Source organism: Oncorhynchus kisutch, linkage group LG28, assembly GCF_002021735.2.
Source record: "Oncorhynchus kisutch isolate 150728-3 linkage group LG28, Okis_V2, whole genome shotgun sequence".
NCBI classification, from domain to species: Eukaryota; Metazoa; Chordata; class Actinopteri; order Salmoniformes; family Salmonidae; genus Oncorhynchus; species Oncorhynchus kisutch.
In genome coordinates, this window is record NC_034201.2 from 28,779,638 (window position 1) to 28,800,458 (window position 20,821).

Below are 20,821 nucleotides of genomic sequence, written 5' to 3' on the forward strand. Positions count from 1 at the left end.
AAAAGGCCTCTTGCGGAGCTGGGGGCAAGGGATAAAAAATGTTAAAAATGATACAATATAAATATAGGACAAAACAGACATCACAGCAAGAGAGAGACAACACTACATAAAGAGAGACCTAAGACAACAACATAACAGCAAAACATGACAATACAGCATGGTAGCAACACAACAACTTGGTAGCAAGGTTTTCTTTTGCAGGTCTCTCACTCACAGAAATGTGTTGTTGTATGTGTCTTGCATGGGGATGTGCATGGGTATGCATGTGCGAGATGGAAGGCCAGCCTGTCTTTGAGCTGGTTTTCGTAGCCCTTTTGTGAAGTGAATTGTTCTTAAGGGCTGTAGAGTTGAATCTAAAGAGAGGCATCAGTCCTTCATTAATGCAGCCCAGGCTGGCTGACCCCTGGTTAATGTTCCTATCATTTCTAGAGGAGAGAGCAGCTACCTTTCATTTGAAATGACTCATGTTTAATGCATCTCTCTGGTATAGCATTTAACCTCACCTCTGGGATTGGATGGTTGCATACCGGTGACATGGCCATGCCGGGCAAGAGGGGAAGTGGGGTTGGCAGTTACGTGGGTTAGCCAGGCAGGCCCCTCAGGACCGGTGGGGTTGAAATGGCCATGCAGAGTTATTCTGACCAGTCTGGCATTTACTTAACATGGCGAGCCCCTTCCCCCTGACCTGTCACCAGGGTGGCCCAGGTCCCCCTTGGCTCTCTGAACCACTTAGTGGCCGTGGCCTGGCCCATGACTGGAATCTTTAAGCAGGAGAGACTCGGTGGTGCTAGGGTTTTGGATGCACTCTGTGTGTAAAGGTGCGTGCGTGCGAGCGCGCATTGATGGCATTTAGCTTACTAACCAGTGATGGAAAAGTAGCCAATTGTCATACTTGAGTAAAAGTAAAGATACCTTAATAGAAAAGAACTCAAGTAAAAGTTGAAAGTCACCCAGTGAAATTCTACTTGAGTAAAAGTCTAGAAGTATTTGATTTTAAAGTATAAGTATCAAAAGTAAAAGTATGAATCATTTAAAATTCCTAGTTAACAAACAAAGCATGTGTGCTATGAGTCAATAGGGTTGACCAGGGATGTTCCCTTGATAAGTGCGTGAATGTGACCATTTTCCTGTCCTGTTAACCATTCAAAATGTAAAGAGTACTTTTGGGTGTCAGAGAAAATGTATGGAGTAAAAAGTACATTATTTTCTTTAGGAATGTAGTGAAGTAAAAGTTGTCAAAATTATAAATAGTAAAGTACAGATACCCCAAAAAATGACTTAAGTAGTACTTTAAAGTATTTTTACTTAAGTACTTTACACCACTGCTACTAACAGCAAAGTGAGTAAGAAACATTTATGGGTGATTCATGTCTATGTATCAATGTTGATGCATGAATCGATTACTGTGCTCTTGGAGGCCTGGAGGGCTTTGGTATAGTCAACCTGCTGATGATCTCAACACTCTTCATTTCTATGTGTGTAATCAGGCTACTTTTGCTGAGTACTACGCTACACTCTTAGAAAAAATTTGCTATCTAGAGCCTAAAGGGTTATTTGGCTGTCCCCATAGGAGAACCCTTTGAAGAACCCTTTTTGGTTCTAGGTAGAACCCTTTTGGTTTCAGGAAGAACTTTTTGGGGTTCCATGTAGAACCTTTTCCACAGAAAGGGTTATCCTATGGTACAGACGAAGAACCCTTTTGGAACCCCTTTTAAGTGTACCACTTATGTTATTCCATGTTGTTTGATTTTTGGGAAATGTTTGTCAAATGGGACATATTTGTCAAAGAAACTGCTTGAGACGATGTCATCCGATGACTTATTTTAAGCCATGTCAGACATCCATTAGATGCATTGACACCAAAAATAAGAGTTAAAATGTCTCTCAGGATAGAAAAGAAAACCAAATAGGAAATATTTTCTTTTCGGTCTCCACACTAACATTTTAACTGATTTCTCTGGTGCTAGGACGAATCAACAAACTCCCACCCGTCTCTTGGAGAATTGCATTAGTATGTCACCGTGATGGAAATTTGGCAAATGTTGAAGGAATATGGGTTGTCTAATCAGAACTAGCCTCAGAGCAGAATCCTGACACTCGGTTGGCGTAGAGTGGTTTTTAAGGATTTAACTGGTGCCAGATGAATTGCATTATGGGTTCATTATGGGTGAAGATGGTCATTTTCAGGGAGATAGCGATGGCAGAAACCGCAGATGGACAATCTGGGACCTAAGATCTTTGAAATGGTGTCATTTGCTTTTGCTGTCATATAAAAACGGAAGTGAACCACCAATAAGCTTGTGCTTGCTATTTAGACCAGTTCTGAAATGTTCAATATGTTTATTATGCTGTGATTATGTCACTGGCTATGTTGGTATTGAATATAACTTATAACTCAACTGTCAAATCCTTTGCTGGTGACTTGTCTGAATTGAAAATGCCCGGTGTGATACTGAATCTATGAAACCATTCACTCTTTTCCCTGAGCAGAAATCGAGTACCCTAGAAATCATATTTCCCTGCCTTCTTAAAATCAAATCAAATATACGTTTATTAGTCACGTACACAGATAAGCAGGTGCAGCAAAATGTTAGCTTCATGCTATGCTAGTGACTTTTCAAAGCTGTTAATCTGTGGTGAATGGAGCTAATCGCTAATACAAATGCTTTTCTCTTGTTCTCCCTCCCTTCCCCTGACACAGGAGCTGCTCAGTACCCAGGTAAACCCCCTACCTCCTCCTCTCTTCTCATTTACTTCTCTTTCTCTTACTTGTCTAGTACCCTTCTCTTCTTCGTTTTTACTGAATGGTCGCGTCTCTGTGTGCTGCATATTAACTAACACTGGTTTCGCCATATCAATTGTATTTTCTCTGACTTATTCTTTCTCTTTCTTTGGCTCTGCTTCCGTACGTCTTGTGCCACCACTGCATAACTGCTGATAGACTATCTGTTGCTTCTGTACCTACTTTTTTTTCTTCTTGACTTATTTTCTTCCTCATCCCTCTCTTGTTCTGGATACGTTTTGCTCGCTATAGCTGGTCTAGGGTCAGTTTTGTTGAGCACTGCATAATGGATGATGGAAAACTTTGGGTCAGGGAGAGCTGATCTGAAACCAGATGATATGAGCAGAAGGTAACTAGACTCTAGAGCTTCAGCTTGTCACGTTCTCTTTTTCTTCTCAGTGTTTTGTGTTAGTGTTTTAGATGTCGATGGTCTGAAGTTTGTGAAATTGTTTGCATTGTCGATAAAATATATTTTGATACTCCTTAGCAAAACCTCAGAGCTTATTTTAAGAATGGCACTTCATTCATACTTAGACACTGTGAAATGGATGGCATGTCTGGACATGCCTGATTTTAAAATAACAGCCTTCTCTCATTTGCCTGATAACAAGGGCTGTTTTAATCTAAGCCGTCACCAATTATCACCCGAATTGGCCACTCAAAATGCGTTTGCATTGCTCCATGGCACCATGGCAAACTGGGCTGAATTCATGGGTTGGAACTAAAATAAGTGACACAAGCTACAAAGTAAGGTGTCTTTTTTGTCTTCAACTTTGATTGTCTTTCATTCAGTCAGCCACAATTCAATTGTGCTTTAGCAGATAGCATACAGTCACTACTCTCTCGCCAACTATAGCACAACTCCAATCCTGGAGTGTGTACATCTTTATTCCATCCCAGCTCTAAATTGAACACTTAGTTAATTTGCTGAATCAGGTTTGTTGGTGCTGGAGTGGAACCAAAGCCTGCACACTCTATGGCTCTTATCCGAACCAGACCATTAGCTTTTAGCCCATTAGCCAAACGTACTGTAGACCAGGTTGAGGACAGTCAGACGTTGAAACTAGACTGCTTGACAACGGTCCTCACTGCGGCACAGGCGACACTCGTGCTGGGGTCTGGACCTAGCATACCCGAGCCTCGGCTTTTGAGCCTCGGCTCAGCAAACTGTCTGTGCCCTTCCTCTCTGTGTCTCCTTCTCCAATGTTTATCCCTTGATCTCACATCCAACTGTCCTGTCTAAAAGAATCAATGAAATATGAAAGAAGTTCGGGACTCCGAAATAATTAAAAAGAAAAAGGACAGCATTCAACCCAGGATGTTCTCATACGAGGTATCTACCTCTGAGCCATTTCAGGAGCTAGTTTAATAATAATTAAAAAGGACAGCATTCAACCCAGGATGTTCTCATACGAGGTATCTACCTCTGAGCCATTTCAGGAGCTAGTTTGCGGTTTCGGACTTAAAATTTGATAGTGGGATCAGGATCAACTCCAGTCCATTTTAAGTTGTGAATTTGAATTCAATTCTTCAGCTGACGTTATGGGCATTTTCTCAATTTGTGATTGGAATGATATTTCATTTCCTGAATGGACGATCAACAGAGTCTGTTGCAGGTACTGAGGAGTAAATACATTCTCCAGACACTTGATTAGAAGAAATACTTAGTAATGCAACACTGCGCCCAGTAAACCCACCACCTCCGTTATACATTCATATTTAAATCTGAGACCTTTGTGTTTGTCTAAATCAGTCTACAACAATTGTTTAGACTGATCCTGTTTTAGTATAACTGACTTGAATTTGATTTAGGTTAGGTAAGGTACTGTCCTTTGAAAACGACCAAATCTAACAAAAAAGAGCAAGAAGTTATTTGATAGGCTGACAGGATGAATCACAATAATAAATAATAATTACTTGCCACAAATGTAATTTTTGTAATGCCAATCCTGGTTATAGGTAACAATCCTTTGTGTGAACTGCCAACATTATTATGCATATTATTTGTTAATTGTGGGAAAAAATTAAGATATGCTATATTTTTTTAATATACACTACAGTTCAAAAGTTTGGGGTCACTTAGAAATGTCCTTGTTTTTGAAAGAAAAGCAAAAAAAAATGTCCATTAAAATAAAATAAAATAGATCAGAAATACAGTGTAGACATTGTTAATGTTGTAAATGACTGTTGTAGCTGGAAACGGCTGTTTTTTTAAATGGAATATCTACATAGGCGTACAGAGGTCCATTATCAGCGACCATCACTCCTGTGTTCCAATGACACGTTGTGTTAGCTAATCCAAGTTTATCATTTTAAAAGGCCTATTGATCATTAGAAAACCCTTTTGCAATTATGTTTGCACAGCTGAGAACTGTTGCCCTGATAAAATAAGCAATAAAACTGGTTGAGTATCTAGAGCATCAGCATTTGTGGGTTCGATTACAGGCACAAAATGTCCAGAAACAATGGCCATGTCAGTCTATTCTTGTTTTGAGAAATGAAGGCTATTCCATGCGAGAAATTGCCAAGAAACTGTAGATCTCATAGAACGCTGTGTACTTTTCCCTTAACAGAACAGCACAAAGTGGCTCTAACCAGAATAGAAAGAGTGGGAGGCACCGGTGCACAACTGAGCAAGAGGACAAGTACATTAGAGTGTCTAGTTTGAGAAACAGACAAATATTATGGATATAATGGAACTAGTGGATATATGGAGGCTTAAATATCCTGACCTAGTGAGACATAAACTCAGCAAAAAAAGAAACGTCCTCTCACTATCAACTGCGTTTATTTTCAGCAAACTTAACGTATAAATATTTGTATGAACATAAGATTCAACGACTGAGACATAACTGAACAAGTTCCACAGACAGGTGACTAACAGAAATGGAATAATGTGTCCCTGAACAAAGGGGGGTCAAAATCAAAAGTAACAGTCAGTATCTGGTGTGCACCAGGATTTGCCAATTCTTGCTGTGAGATGTTACCCCGCTCTTCCACGACGGCACCTGCAAGTTCCCAGACATTTCTGAGGGGAATGGCCCTAGCCCTCTCCCTCTGATGCAACAGGTCCCAGACATGCTTGATTGGATTGACATCCGGGCTCTTTGCTGGCCATGGCAGAACACTGACATTCCTGTCTTCCAGGAAATCACGCACAGAACGAGCAGTATGTCTGGTGGCATTGTCATGCTGGAGGGTCATGTCAGGATGAGCCTGCAGGACGGGTACCACATGAGGGAGGAGGATGTCTTCCCTGTAATGCACAGCGTTGAGATTGTCTGCAATGACAACAAACTCAGTCCGATGATGCTGTGACACACCGCCCCAGATCATGACGGACCCTCCACCTCAATCCCGCTCCAGAGTACAGTCCTGGGTATAATGCTCATTCCTTTGACGATAAACGCGAATCCGACCATCACCCCTGATGAGACAAAACCGCGACTCGTCAGTGTAACGCACTTTTTATATTTAATTTTTTTAATTTAAATGTTACACCCTTTTTCTCCCCAATTTCGTAGTATCCGATTATTAGTAGTTACTATCTTGTCTCATTGCTACAACTCCTGTACGGGCTCTGGAGAGACGAAGGTCAAAAGTCATGCGTCCTCCGAAACACAACCCAACCGCACTGCTTCTTAACACAGCGCACATCCAACCCGGAAGCCAGCCACTCCAATGTGTCAGAGGAAACACAGTGCACCTAGCGACCGTGGTTAGAGTGCACAGCGCCCGGCCCGCCACAGGAGTCGCTGGTGCGCGATGAGACAAGGATATCCCTACCGGCCAAACCCTCCCTAACCCGGACAACGCTAGGCCAATTGTGTGTCACCCCACGGACCTCCCAGTCTCGGCTGGCTGCGAAAGAGCCTGGGCGCGAACTCAGAGTCTCTGGTGGCACAGCTAGCGCTGCGATGCAGTGCCCTAGACCACTGCGCCACCTGGGAGGCCTGAAGAGCACATTTTGCCAGTCCTGTCTGATCCAGCAATGGTGGGTTTGTGACCTTAGGCGACGTTGTTGCCGGTGATGTCTGGTGAGGACATGTCTTACAACAGGCATGCAAGCCTTCAATCCAGTCTCTCTCAGCTTATTGCAGACAGTCTGAGCACTGATGGAGGGATTGTGCGTTCCTAGTGTAACCCGCGCTGTCCTAGGCGTCTCACAGTATGGACATTGCAATTTATTGCCCTGGCCACATTTGCAGTCCTCATGCCTTCTTGCAGCATGCCTAAGGCATGTTCATGCAGATGAGCAGGAACCCTGGGCATCTTTCTTTTGGTGTTTTTCAGAGTCCGTAGAAAGGCCTTTTTAGTGTCCTACGTTTTCATAACTGTGACCTTAATTGTCTACCGTCTGTAAGCTGTTAGTGTCTTAACGACCGTTCCACAGGTGCATGTTCATTAATTGTTTATTGTTCATTGAACAAGCTTGGGAAACAGTGTTTAAACCCTTTATATTGGAGACCTGAAATTATTTTGATTTTTATTAATTATCTTTGAAAGGCAGGGTCCTGAAAAGGGGTGTTTCATTTTTTTGCTGAATTTATATGGTGGGGGCTCAATCAAACTAGTGGTCTTGACAACTTTCTTATGTCATTCTCGCTCACACCAAAAGTTTAAAAAGTGTTGATAGGGAACAGATTTGTATTTATTTATTATTATTTAACCTTTATTTAACTAAGCAAGTCAGTTAAGAACAAATTCTTATTCACAATGACAGCTTGCCATCAAATAATTGGCATATACATGACTCTTACAGAATTTCCACATGGGTGAGGATATTGGACATTTTATAAAAAATCATAGGATAACAACTTGTTTTTCACCAGGACAGAAGAATGTATAACTGACTTTATCCTTCATAACATTGATACAGCAGATCCCCTTACTGTATGGGACACTTTTTAATGTGTCTTTAGAGGCCATGCAATCCAATACTCATCTTTAAAACAAAAGCAATTTAACTCAACGAATCCATATTAAAGGATATAGAGAGATTAACAGCACAGATAGATATCAATAAAAACAGTACCTTAGAGGCACATATGTTAGAGGAAAATCAAAAGAAATGGAAGAACTTATTCAAGAAAGATCAAGCGTAATATATTATAAAGAATAAAGCTAACAGGATGGGATATGGGGAAAAATACACCAATTTCTTTTCAATCTTCAATATAAAACTGCTACCAAAAATAATTTGCTGTAATTTGTTACAAATGACGGGGTCACCCATGATTCACCAAACAATATTTTGAAAGAGGATTACCGTGTAGTTTACCAATAAGATGGTCTGGTAGTGAAGTGGACATACTTGGTATTCATATCCCGAAAGAAAGAAATTACAACCAACTAATTGCAGCATTAACGCAAAAATAGAAGAGGCAAGTGGAACGGGGAGAAAGTAAGGAACTTGAGTCGCCCCTGTATTAAAGACCATAATTGGCTAAAGGAAATTGTGATAAATAAAAAAGTTTACCAGTTTCATTTAAGGACCAAAAAACTGACAGCTGTGCCATATAGATAGTTGGGAAGAGATTTTCGATGTACCGATTCCATGGCACATGTTTTATGAACTGATACAAAATATTGCTGGATTCAAAAGGTTAGGATTTTTCCATTTGAATTATTATACAACATTTTTGCAACCAATATAATGTTATATATATGGGGGATAGAACCATCCCAGCTCTGCATATTTTGCTGCGAAGAGACATCATTAGATCATTTATTTTGGTTACTGTCCATATGTAGCCTATTTCTGGTCGCAGGTTCAGGAATGGCTGACAACATTTACCTGGAGCTAACTCTGCAAATTGCACTGCTGGGTGATTTAAAAAGTCATAGTCAATCAATTAATAATATAATAATACTCTTAGCAAGGTTTATCTTTAATTTACAATATGTAGAATGTATGAGAATAGAAAGGTTCAGAACTTTTGTGAAACATCACGGCACAGTTGAAAAATACATGGCAAATATAAATCAAAACTGGATGGTGTTCAGAGATATAGAGGAGGGGTTGAGTGGAGCTGAAGGATGGGACTGGATGGTGTTCAGAGATATAGAGGAGGGGTTGAGTGAAGCTGAAGGATGGGACTGGATGGTGTTCAGAGATATAGAGGAGGGGTTGAGTGGAGCTGAAGGATGGGACTGGATGGTGTTCAGAGATATAGAGGAGGGGTTGAGTGAAGCTGAAGGATGGGACTGGATGGTGTTCAGAGATATAGAGGAGGGGTTGAGTGAAGCTGAAGGATGGGACTGGATGGTGTTCAGAGATATAGAGGAGGGGTTGAGTGGAGCTGAAGGATGGGACTGGATGGTGTTCAGAGATATAGAGGAGGGGTTGAGTGAAGCTGAAGGATGGGACTGGATGGTGTTCAGAGATATAGAGGAGGGGTTGAGTGGAGCTGAAGGATGGGACTGGATGGTGTTCAGAGATATAGAGGAGGGGTTGAGTGAAGCTGAAGGATGGGACTGGATGGTGTTCAGAGATATAGAGGAGGGGTTGAGTGAAGCTGAAGGATGGGACTGGATGGTGTTCAGAGATATAGAGGAGGGGTTGAGTGGAGCTGAAGGATGGGACTGGATGGTGTTCAGAGATATAGAGGAGGGGTTGAGTGAAGCTGAAGGATGGGACTGGATGGTGTTCAGAGATATAGAGGAGGGGTTGAGTGGAGCTGAAGGATGGGACTGGATGGTGTTCAGAGATATAGAGGAGGGGTTGAGTGAAGCTGAAGGATGGGACTGGATGGTGTTCAGAGATATAGAGGAGGGGTTGAGTGGAGCTGAAGGATGGGACTGGATGGTGTTCAGAGATATAGAGGAGGGGTTGAGTGGAGCTGAAGGATGGGACTGGATGGTGTTCAGAGATATAGAGGAGGGGTTGAGTGGAGCTGAAGGATGGGACTGGATGGTGTTCAGAGATATAGAGGAGGGGTTGAGTGAAGCTGAAGGATGGGACTGGATGGTGTTCAGAGATATAGAGGAGGGGTTGAGTGAAGCTGAAGGATGGGACTGGATGGTGTTCAGAGATATAGAGGAGGGGTTGAGTGAAGCTGAAGGATGGGACTGGATGGTGTTCAGAGATATAGAGGAGGGGTTGAGTGGAGCTGAAGGATGGGACTGGATGGTGTTCAGAGATATAGAGGAGGGGTTGAGTGAAGCTGAAGGATGGGACTGGATGGTGTTCAGAGATATAGAGGAGGGGTTGAGTGAAGCTGAAGGATGGGACTGGATGGTGTTCAGAGATATAGAGGAGGGGTTGAGTGAAGCTGAAGGATGGGACTGGATGGTGTTCAGAGATATAGAGGAGGGGTTGAGTGAAGCTGAAGGATGGGACTGGATGGTGTTCAGAGATATAGAGGAGGGGTTGAGTGAAGCTGAAGGATGGGACTGGATGGTGTTCAGAGATATAGAGGAGGGGTTGAGTGAAGCTGAAGGATGGGACTGGATGGTCCTCAGAGATATAGAGGAGGGGTTGAGTGAAGCTGAAGGATGGGACTGGATGGTCCTCAGAGATATAGAGGAGGGGTTGAGTGAAGCTGAAGGATGGGACTGGATGGTGTTCAGAGATATAGAGGAGGGGTTGAGTGAAGCTGAAGGATGGGACTGGATGGTGTTCAGAGATATAGAGGAGGGGTTGAGTGAAGCTGAAGGATGGGACTGGATGGTGTTCAGAGATATAGAGGAGGGGTTGAGTGAAGCTGAAGGATGGGACTGGATGGTGTTCAGAGATATAGAGGAGGGGTTGAGTGAAGCTGAAGGATGGGACTGGATGGTGTTCAGAGATATAGAGGAGGGGTTGAGTGAAGCTGAAGGATGGGACTGGATGGTCCTCAGAGATATAGAGGAGGGGTTGAGTGAAGCTGAAGGATGGGACTGGATGGTCCTCAGAGATATAGAGGAGGGGTTGAGTGAAGCTGAAGGATGGGACTGGATGGTGTTCAGAGATATAGAGGAGGGGTTGAGTGAAGCTGAAGGATGGGACTGGATGGTGTTCAGAGATATAGAGGAGGGGTTGAGTGAAGCTGAAGGATGGGACTGGATGGTGTTCAGAGATATAGAGGAGGGGTTGAGTGAAGCTGAAGGATGGGACTGGATGGTGTTCAGAGATATAGAGGAGGGGTTGAGTGAAGCTGAAGGATGGGACTGGATGGTGTTCAGAGATATAGAGGAGGGGTTGAGTGAAGCTGAAGGATGGGACTGGATGGTGTTCAGAGATATAGAGGAGGGGTTGAGTGAAGCTGAAGGATGGGACTGGATGGTGTTCAGAGATATAGAGGAGGGGTTGAGTGAAGCTGAAGGATGGGACTGGATGGTGTTCAGAGATATAGAGGAGGGGTTGAGTGAAGCTGAAGGATGGGACTGGATGGTGTTCAGAGATATAGAGGAGGGGTTGAGTGAAGCTGAAGGATGGGACTGGATGGTGTTCAGAGATATAGAGGAGGGGTTGAGTGAAGCTGAAGGATGGGACTGGATGGTGTTCAGAGATATAGAGGAGGGGTTGAGTGAAGCTGAAGGATGGGACTGGATGGTGTTCAGAGATATAGAGGAGGGGTTGAGTGAAGCTGAAGGATGGGACTGGATGGTGTTCAGAGATATAGAGGAGGGGTTGAGTGAAGCTGAAGGATGGGACTGGATGGTGTTCAGAGATATAGAGGAGGGGTTGAGTGAAGCTGAAGGATGGGACTGGATGGTGTTCAGAGATATAGAGGAGGGGTTGAGTGAAGCTGAAGGATGGGACTGGATGGTGTTCAGAGATATAGAGGAGGGGTTGAGTGAAGCTGAAGGATGGGACTGGATGGTGTTCAGAGATATAGAGGAGGGGTTGAGTGAAGCTAACTATTGTAAACTATACTGTTTCTGTAAAATGTATATAGGGAAAGGGAAAGGGGGATACCTAGTCGGTTGGACAACTGAATGCCTTCAACTGAAATGTGTCTTCCGCATTTAACCCAACCCCTCTGAATCAGAGAGGTGCAGGGGGCTGCCTTAATCGTCATCCACGTCCTAAGAGTTGTTGTCCAATAGTTTACTCCAATTAGGATAGGGATGGTAGGGTTAGGGGAAAAGAATAAAAGGAAAATATCTTCAATATACAGTACCAGTCAAAAGTTTGGACACACCTACTCGTTCCAGGGTTATTCTTTATTTTTACTATTTTCTACATTGTAGAATAATAGTGAAGACATCAAAACTATGAAATAACACATAGTACTGAGCAGCAGGTTTCCGAATACTTTATTTTGTATTAATGTACAAGGTAGCTGTGGAGAGACAGCCAGGTGCTAGAGCCACATAGTACATGCACTTAAGTGTGCACTCTCTCACACACACACACTAACACACACCGCTAACCAAAAGGAGAAACGGTGAGTGTGGAGGAGAGGAGGGGGGAAGAGGGATGCTGATAGCCTGTGTTCTGCTGCAGTGCCCTCTACCTCCCCACCTCTCTCTTTCTCTCTAAGTCTGTATCTCCCTCTTGTTCTCTCTCACCATCTCTCTCTTTCTCCTCCTTCAGACTGTCTGCAGGGTCTCAACCAGTTTTTGTTTATCTGGCTGGTAGTGGAGGAGATGAGCCCACTCTATCGCTCCTATCTCTCTCCTTCCCTGCCTCTCTCCCTCTCTCCTTCCCTCTCTCCCTCTCTCTCCCTCTCTCCCTCTCTCCTTCCCTCTCTCCTGCCTCTCTCCCTCTCTCTCCCTCCCTGCCTCTCTCTCCCTCCCTGCTTCTCTCCCTTTCTCCTCCCTGAAAGAGATTTCCAAATGAGCGAGCATAATGGCAAGCCCTCTAGTTATAGCACCACTGCCTCTGATGCATTAATCTCTGGGCTGCCACCCCCTCCCTTCCCACACACACACACACACACACACACACACACACACACACACACACACACACACACACACACACACACACACACACACACACACACACAAAGTAGTACAGATAGACACTCACGCCATGCTGGTGCACATACACAAATCAGTAAACAGTAAATGCACACATAATCATGCATTAATCACATGCATGATCATCAACATTAATCACATGCATGATCATCAACATAAATCACATGCATGCAAGCAGCTATACACACACACACACACTTAATGACACTAAAAGCACACACACACACACACATCGTCCCATCACGCCACTGATTTGGATGCTTTTCTGCTCTCCTTCTCTCCATCCATCCATCCATCCATCCACGGACAGCTCCCACGTGACCTCCCTTTTACTGGTCATTAGCACCACACAGGCCTCCCCTCCTTCTTTACTTCTCTTCTCCCTCCTTTATTGAAAGGCACTGCAAATGTCTCCCCACTGTCTCCTCTCAGAGTGGAGAGGGGGATGATGATGAGGGAGGAAGGGAATAATATCACAGAATAGCTTTTGAAGGATTTTCTCCGTTTTTTTCTCCTCTAAAGTGTTGATGCAGAGGTCAGTTTATAAACACTGTCTCCTAATCTGCATAAAAACGCCATGCTATTGTTGCTAATTAGCCACCACAAAAGCTTCTTCAAACTTTTCTTTGGGACGAGTAATCACAACTTAAGCTTTAGGCCCTTTTTGTATTGGAATATGCTTTATGAATATCGGTGGCATTGGTTCACTATTAACATAAAAAGTAGTACAGAATTGTTCAGAAGTTTTTTTTTGCGTGTTTTTTACAGTTATTTTTATTCATATACCTCTGGAGACATTAAAAAACAAAAAAAAACACTTACAAGTGTTTATTATTATTATTACAAGGGGAAGCATAGAACAAGTCAAAGACAATGTGGGATCATTCCAAGTCATTCCCTTTGAATGAGGTAGCTATCTCAAACACTAAAACATCCTCAGTATTTAAGAAACCATTAACGTTTCTAAGGAAAATGAAACCACTTGACGTCGTTCAATGATTCAACATCATCCCTATCAAACCTTTGATCTTATTACTGTGCGATAAAATATCTCTAAAACGTCCTTTTTACTCCCTTCAATAAGATTTGTTTAATCTTAAAAGCAGGCCATTTCTAAAAGGCTTAAATCAGGCTTAATGTATTTTATATTCTTGAGCAGCAGGGTACTTTTAGCCTGGTCCCAGATCTGTGTGTGCTGTAGAATCAACTATGGTTTGGCATGACAATGGCCGTAGAAGTTGGCATGACAGCCCAAACACATTGGTACATGGGTAGGGTTATTTGCATTAAGGCAGTGTACTGTATGGGAATTTGATGCTTTTTTACAATACAGTGTCTAGTTGGTTAGGGATTTTGGCAGGGCTGCATCACTGTGCATTATGGGTTGAGAACTGGGTCTCCTACTCACAGATGGAGTGGTCAATGGCCACCCAAACTTATCCAGTCCACAGCAGAATTGGGTTGTGAAAAATCAAAGGGAGATAAAAGAAGTGCCTCTTGTTTTTTGAGAGAACACCAGGGAAACTCACACACACACTGAATTAGAGGTCGACCGATTAATCGGAATGGCTGATTAATTGGGGCCGATTTCAATCGGAAATCAGTATTTTTTTATATTTTTTTACACCTTTATTTAATCTTTATTTAACTAGACAAGTCAGTTAAGAACACATTCTTATTTTCAATGACGGCCTAGGAACAGTGGGTTAACTGCCTTGTTCAGGGGCAGAGAACGACAGATTTTCACCTTGTCAGCTCGGGGGAACCAATCTTGCAACCTTAACTAGTCCAATGCAATAACGACCTGCCTCTCTCTCGTTGCACTCCACAAGGAGTTACGCGAATGCAGTAAGCCAAGGTAAGTTGCTAGCTAGCACTAAACTTATCTTATAAAAAACAATCAATCATAATCACTAGTTAACTACACATGGTTGATGATATTACTAGATATTATCTAGCGTGTCCTGCGTTGCATATAATCTGACTGAGCATACAAGCATACAAATATCTAAGTATCTGACTGAGCGGTGGTAGGCAAAAGCAGGCGCGTAAACATTCATTCAAACAGCACTTTCGTGCGTTTTGCCAGCAGCTTTTCGTTGTGCGTCAAGCATTGCGCTGTTTATGACTTCAAGCCTATCAACTCCCGAGATGAGGCTCGTGTAACCGAAGTGAAATGGCTAGCTAGTTAGCGTGCGCTAATTGTCGTTGTGTTGCTGGTTCGAGCCCAGGGAGGAGCGAGGAGAGGGACGGAAGCTATACTGTTACACTGGCAATACTAAAGTGCCTATAAGAACATCCAATAGTCAAAGGTTAATGAAATACAAATAGTATAGAGGGAAATAGTCCTATAATTCCTATAATAACTACAACCTAAAAATATTGAAGACTCATGTTAAAAGGAACCACCAGCTTTCATATGTTCTCATGTTCTGAGCAAGGAACTGAAACGTTAGCTTTCTTACATGGCACATATTTTACATGGAACATATTGCACTTTTACTTTCTTCTCCAACACTTTGTTTTTGCATTATTTAAACCAAATTGAACATGTTTCATTATTTACTTGAGGCTAAATTGATGTTATTGATGTATTATATTAAGTTGAAATAAGTGTTCATTCAGTATTGTTGTAATTGTCATTATTACAAATAAATGTTTTAAAAAATCAGCCGATTAATCGGTATCGGCTTTTATGGTCCTCCAATAATCGGTATCGGCGTTGAAAAATCATATTCGGTCGACCTCTACACTGAATGCTAGCGGATGAGAGTCATATCATCTGGGGTGCTTAGATGCACCCTGTCAAACACGTTCTCAGTGAGATATGACTATTTGACCTCCAAATTCACCATGTCAAAATACAGCATTGTTTGTTTGTTGTAAATTGTCCCCTTAGCTGTAGTGTGATACATAAGATAAGCGTAAGCAGAAGCTACAGTCCTAGTTAATTGCTGGGACAATAGACCCTTCAAAACTAATCTGACATAACTGGATAGGTGTAACGAATACAGTGGCAACCTTGCTTTCACCCAATTAGATCAGAGATCATCTCAAGGTAGAACCTGCCTTGTGCATATCAACAGGGTCAAGTGCTCTACAAACATTCCAATAACAGTCTAGCTACATTACCTAGTTATTGCCGGTTAGCTTTAGCAGGATACAGCTCACCAAGGGGTGTGGCACAGTAAGAGCCTATCACTGCTCACTGCCTGTTTAATAGCCTGCTTGTGTGCTAGCTAGCTCAAGAGCCCCTTCCATATGCAAACCCACTGGTCAATGGTTAATGCTAATTTGACACTGGTGCTATTTTCACTGACTGAACGTGCTGAGCGTGTACTGGGGGTCTACCGGGCCCTGGCTGCCGGACCCTCTACGCTCCCCTCTAAATAGAGGACAGGGCCAGTGAGGGCCCGGTGACCTTTCCAACCCAGCGGTGCGCTGCAGCCTTCAGCCAGCTGTCTATGACCTGCTGTGCAGGTGGTCTTCTCCCAACTGCTGGTGCTCTCTCTCTCTGTCAGAGTGAACGGCGAAATATACCACACACACTGGCGCATACACACGAGGGTCTCTCTCTTTCTCACACACACACACACACACACACACACACACACACACACACACACACACACACACACACACCTACTCAAATGTGTGCTCCACACTCAGACAAGTGCAGTAGAGCTTACACACACAGGGTAGGCTAGTACAGATCATCCTCATCTGACAAGTTTAATCTAGGCCAGAATGATCAATGCTCTGTCCTAGCGCTTTTGAATTCCACTAATTAAATACAGAGATAATGTAACAGATCTGTTTGAACAAGTTATGCAAATGCTACAAATAGTCTTTGGCTACATGACAGCATTCACAGAAAGCAAATGCACATCAAAGTGGGCCTACAGCAAAGCTAAAGTATGTTGCACATGCAAATGTTGCACATTTGCTTAGAATTAATGTATTTTATTGTTCAATCAATTCATTGAAGCATAGATACAATAGCCATCCTCCAATTACTATACACATGTCCCTATTCCCATTATGGATCTATTAAACCAGGGTTTCCCAAACTCTGTAGTACCCCCCTCCTAAATGCACGTGTTGTTTTTTGGACCTAGCACTACACAACTGATTCAAATGACTAACTCATCATCAAGCTTTGATTATTTGAATCAGCTGTGTAGGTGCTAGGGTCGAAAACCAAAATGCTCACTCAGTGGCGGACCCCAGGACCGAGTTTGGGAAACCCTGTATTAGACCATATCTATCTTGTTGTTTTACTTTCTGGTCAGCTGCATGCAGTGTTGAGCTTTCCCCAAATCACTCTTGATGAGTACTGCTGTATTGCTAGGTTTTTGCTAAAGGTTCATCCAATATGCACACACATATCTCCCATTGAATTTGACACGGTGGCTCCCCCTTGTGGCTCAGACACATGCACATCTATACATGTACAGTGCATTTGGAATATTTCCACATTTTGTTACGTTACAATCTTATTCTAAAATAAGTCAAATAAAATCCCTCAGCAATCTACACACAATACCCTAATAATGACCAAGTGAAAACAGGTTGAGAAATGTTTGCTAATTTATAAACCCTAAAAACAAATACCTTATTTACATAAGTATTCAGACCTTTTTCTATGAGACTCGAAATTGAGCTCAGGTGCATCCTGTTTCCATTGATCATCCTTGATGTTTCTACAACTTGATTGGAGTCCACCTGTGGTAAATTAAATTGATTGGACATGATTTGGAAAGGCACACACCTGTCTATCTATATAAGGTCCCACAGTTGAGAGTGCATGTCAGCGCAAAAACCAAGCCATGAGGTCGAAGGAATTGCCCGTAGAGCTCTGAGACAGGTTTGTGTCAAGCCACAGATCTGGGGAAGGGTACCAAAAAATGTCTGCAGCATTGAAGGTCCCCAAGAAAACAGTGGCCTCCATCAGTACACCCGCACATTGACTCGGTACTGGTATATAGCTTTGTTATTGTTATTTTATTGTTGCTCTTTTATTTTTTACTTTAGTTTATTTAGTAAATATTTTTCTTAACTGCACTGTTGGTTAAGACCTTGTAAGTAAGCATTTCACGGTAAGGTCTACACCTGTTGTATTCGGAGCATGTGACAAATAAGATTTGATTTGATCATTTTTAAATTGAAGGAGTTTGGAACCACCAAGACTGTTCCTAGAGCTGGCTGCCCGGCCAAACTGAGCAATCGGGGGAGAAGGGCCTTGGTCAGGGAGGTCACCAAGAACCTGATGGCCACTCTAACAGAGCTCTAGAGTTCCTCTGTGGAGATGGGAGAACCTTCCAGAAGGACAACCATCTCTGCAGCACTCCACCAATCAGGCCTTTATGATAGTGTTGCAGACGGAAGCCACTCCTCAGTAAAAGGCACATGACAGCCCGCTTGGTGTTTGCCAAAAGGCACCTAAAGTCTCTCAGACCATGAGAAACATGATTCTCATTTGGAGGAAACCTGGCACCATCGCTACGGTGAAGTATGGTGCTGGCAGCATCCTACTGTGAAACTAGTCAGGATCGTGGAAAAGATGAACAGAGCAAAGTACAGAGATCCTTGATGAAAACTTGGTCCAGGGTGCTCAGGACCTCAGACTGGGGTGAAGGTTCACCTTCCAACAGGACAACGACCCTAAGCACACAGTCAAGACAACGCAGGAGTGGCTTCGGGACAAGTCTCTCAAAGTCTTTGAGTGGACCAGGCAGAGCCCGGACTTGAACCCGATTGAACATTTCTGGAAAGACCTGAACATAGCTGTGCAGCAACGCTCCCAGTCCAACCTGACAGAGCTTGAGAGGATCTGCAGGGAAGAATGGGATGAAGTCTCCAAATACAGCTGTGCCAAGCTTGTAGCGTCATGCCCAAGAAAACTCTAGGCTGTAATCGATGTCAAAGGTGTTTCAACAAAGTACTGAGTAAAGGGTCTGAATATTTTTTGTAAATGTCATATCTAAAAAATGGGGTATTGCGTGTAGATTGAGGGGGAAAAAATATTGGATCCATTTTAGAATAAGGCTGTAACCTAACAGAATGTGGAAAAAGTAAAGGGGTCTGAATTACTTTCCAAATGCACTGTATGTCAGAAGTTTGGACACCTACTCATTCCATGGTTTTTCTTAATTTTTACTATGTTCTACATCGTAGAATAATAGTGAAGACATCAAAACCATGAAATAACATATATGGAATCATGTAGTAACCAGAAAACTGTTGAACTAATCTAAATATATTTCAAAGTAACCACCCTTTGCCTTAATGACAGCTTTGCACTCTCTTGGCATTATCTCAACCAGCTTCATGAGATAGTCACCTGGAATGCATTTCAATTAACAGGTGTGCCTTGTTAAAAGTTAATTTGTGGAATTTCTTTCCTTAATGAGTTTGAGCCAATCAGTTTTGTTGTGACAAGGTAGGATTGGTATACAGAAGACAGCCCTTTTTGGTAAAATACCAAGTCCATATTACGTCATGAACAGCTGAAATAAGCAAAGAGAAATGACAATCCACCAGTACTTTAAGACATGAAAGTCAGTCAATCTGGAAAATTTCAAGAACTTTGAACGTTTCTTTGTGCAGTTGCAAAAACCATCAAGCGCTATGATGAGACCCAGCAGAGGAAAGTTCATTATTTATTTATTTTTTATTTCACCTTTATTTAACCAGGTAGACAAGTTGAGAACAAGTTCTCATTTACAATTGCGACCTGGTCAAGATAAATCAAAGCAGTTCGACACATACAACGACACAGAGTTACACATGGAGTAAAACAAACATACAGTCAATAATACAGTATAAACAAGTCTATATACGATGTGAGCAAATGAGGTGAGATAAGGGAGGTAAAGGCAAAAAAAGGCCATGATGGCAAAGTAAATACAATATAGCAAGTAAAACACTGGAATGGTAGATTTGCAGTGGAAGAATGTGCAAAGTAGAAATAAAAATAATGGGGTGCAAAGGAGCAAAATAAATAAAATAAATACAGTAGCGAAAGAGGTAGTTGTTTGTGCTAAATTATAGGAGGGCTATGTACAGGTGCAGTCATCTGTGAGCTGCTCTGACAGCTGGTGCTTAAAGCTAGTGAGGGAGATAAGTGTTTCCAGTTTCAGTTTGGCAGCAGAGAACTGGAAGGAGAGGCGGCCAAAGTAAGAATTGGTTTTGGGGGTGACCAGAGAGATATACCTGCTGGAGCGCGTGCTACAGGTGGGTGATGCTATGGTGACCAGCGAGCTGAGATAAGGGGGGACTTTACCTAGCAGGGTCTTATAGATGACATGGAGCCAGTAGGTTTGGCGACAAGTATGAAGCGAGGGCCAGCCAACAAGAGCATACAGGTCGCAATGGTGGGTAGTATATGGGGCTTTGGTGACAAAGCGGATTGCAATGTGATAGATTGCTTCCAATTTGAGTAGGGTATTGGAGACTATTTTGTAAATGACATCGCCGAAGTCGAGGATTGGTAGGATGGTCAGTTTTTCAAGTGTATGTTTGGCAGCATGAGTCAAGGATGCTTTGTTGCGAAATAGGAAGCCAATTCTAGATTTAACTTTGGATTGGAGATGTTTGATGTGGGTCTGGAAGGAGAGTTTACAGTCTAACCAGACAGCTAGGTATTTGTAGTTGTCCACGTATTCTAAGTCAGAGCCGTCCAGAGTAGTGATGTTGGAGAGGCGGGCAGGTGCAGGCAGCGATCGGTTGAAGAGCATGCATTAGTAGATGCACACAAGGATAGTTAGAGGAGTTGCCAAGGCACGTGCAGATTGAGACTATTTGATATTTTGAGAATGATTGATCAAAAAATCTGGACACTTAAGGCATGTGACATGGTTTTCTGAGTTGTAGTTTTTGAATGCAGTTTCTGACATGAGATATTTAGTTTTATCATAACTATTTGTGTTGCAGTGTCATCTCTTTTTGTTTGGTAACCACCTGCTGATATTCTCATTTGACTTACTTATTTAATTTTTATCTAATTACATTTCCTAAATAAGGAACCATAATAAGAGCCATTGCTACTATGATTTTATCAACATTATACCAGATTCGGCTAATGTAGCTGTTGGTAGTGACTCGATAAGATTGACATTTTCTGGA

The 20,821-nt window shown here is 42.5% G+C and overlaps 1 protein-coding gene across 4 annotated transcripts in view; it reads left to right on the top strand.

Annotated features, from left to right (window-relative positions):
* LOC109873029 (cell adhesion molecule 1) overlaps positions 1 to 20,821 on the top strand; it is a 517,469-nt gene that overhangs the window by 366,477 nt on the left and 130,171 nt on the right. For 3 of the 4 annotated variants that reach the window (XM_020464521.2, XM_031807918.1, XM_020464523.2), the window contains exon 2: positions 2,702 to 2,719. The exons of the other annotated variant lie outside the window; for it this stretch is intronic. In XM_020464521.2, the coding sequence (XP_020320110.1) occupies positions 2,702 to 2,719 (18 nt within the window). The remainder of the gene's footprint in view (positions 1 to 2,701; positions 2,720 to 20,821) is intronic. 4 annotated transcript variants of the gene reach the window in all.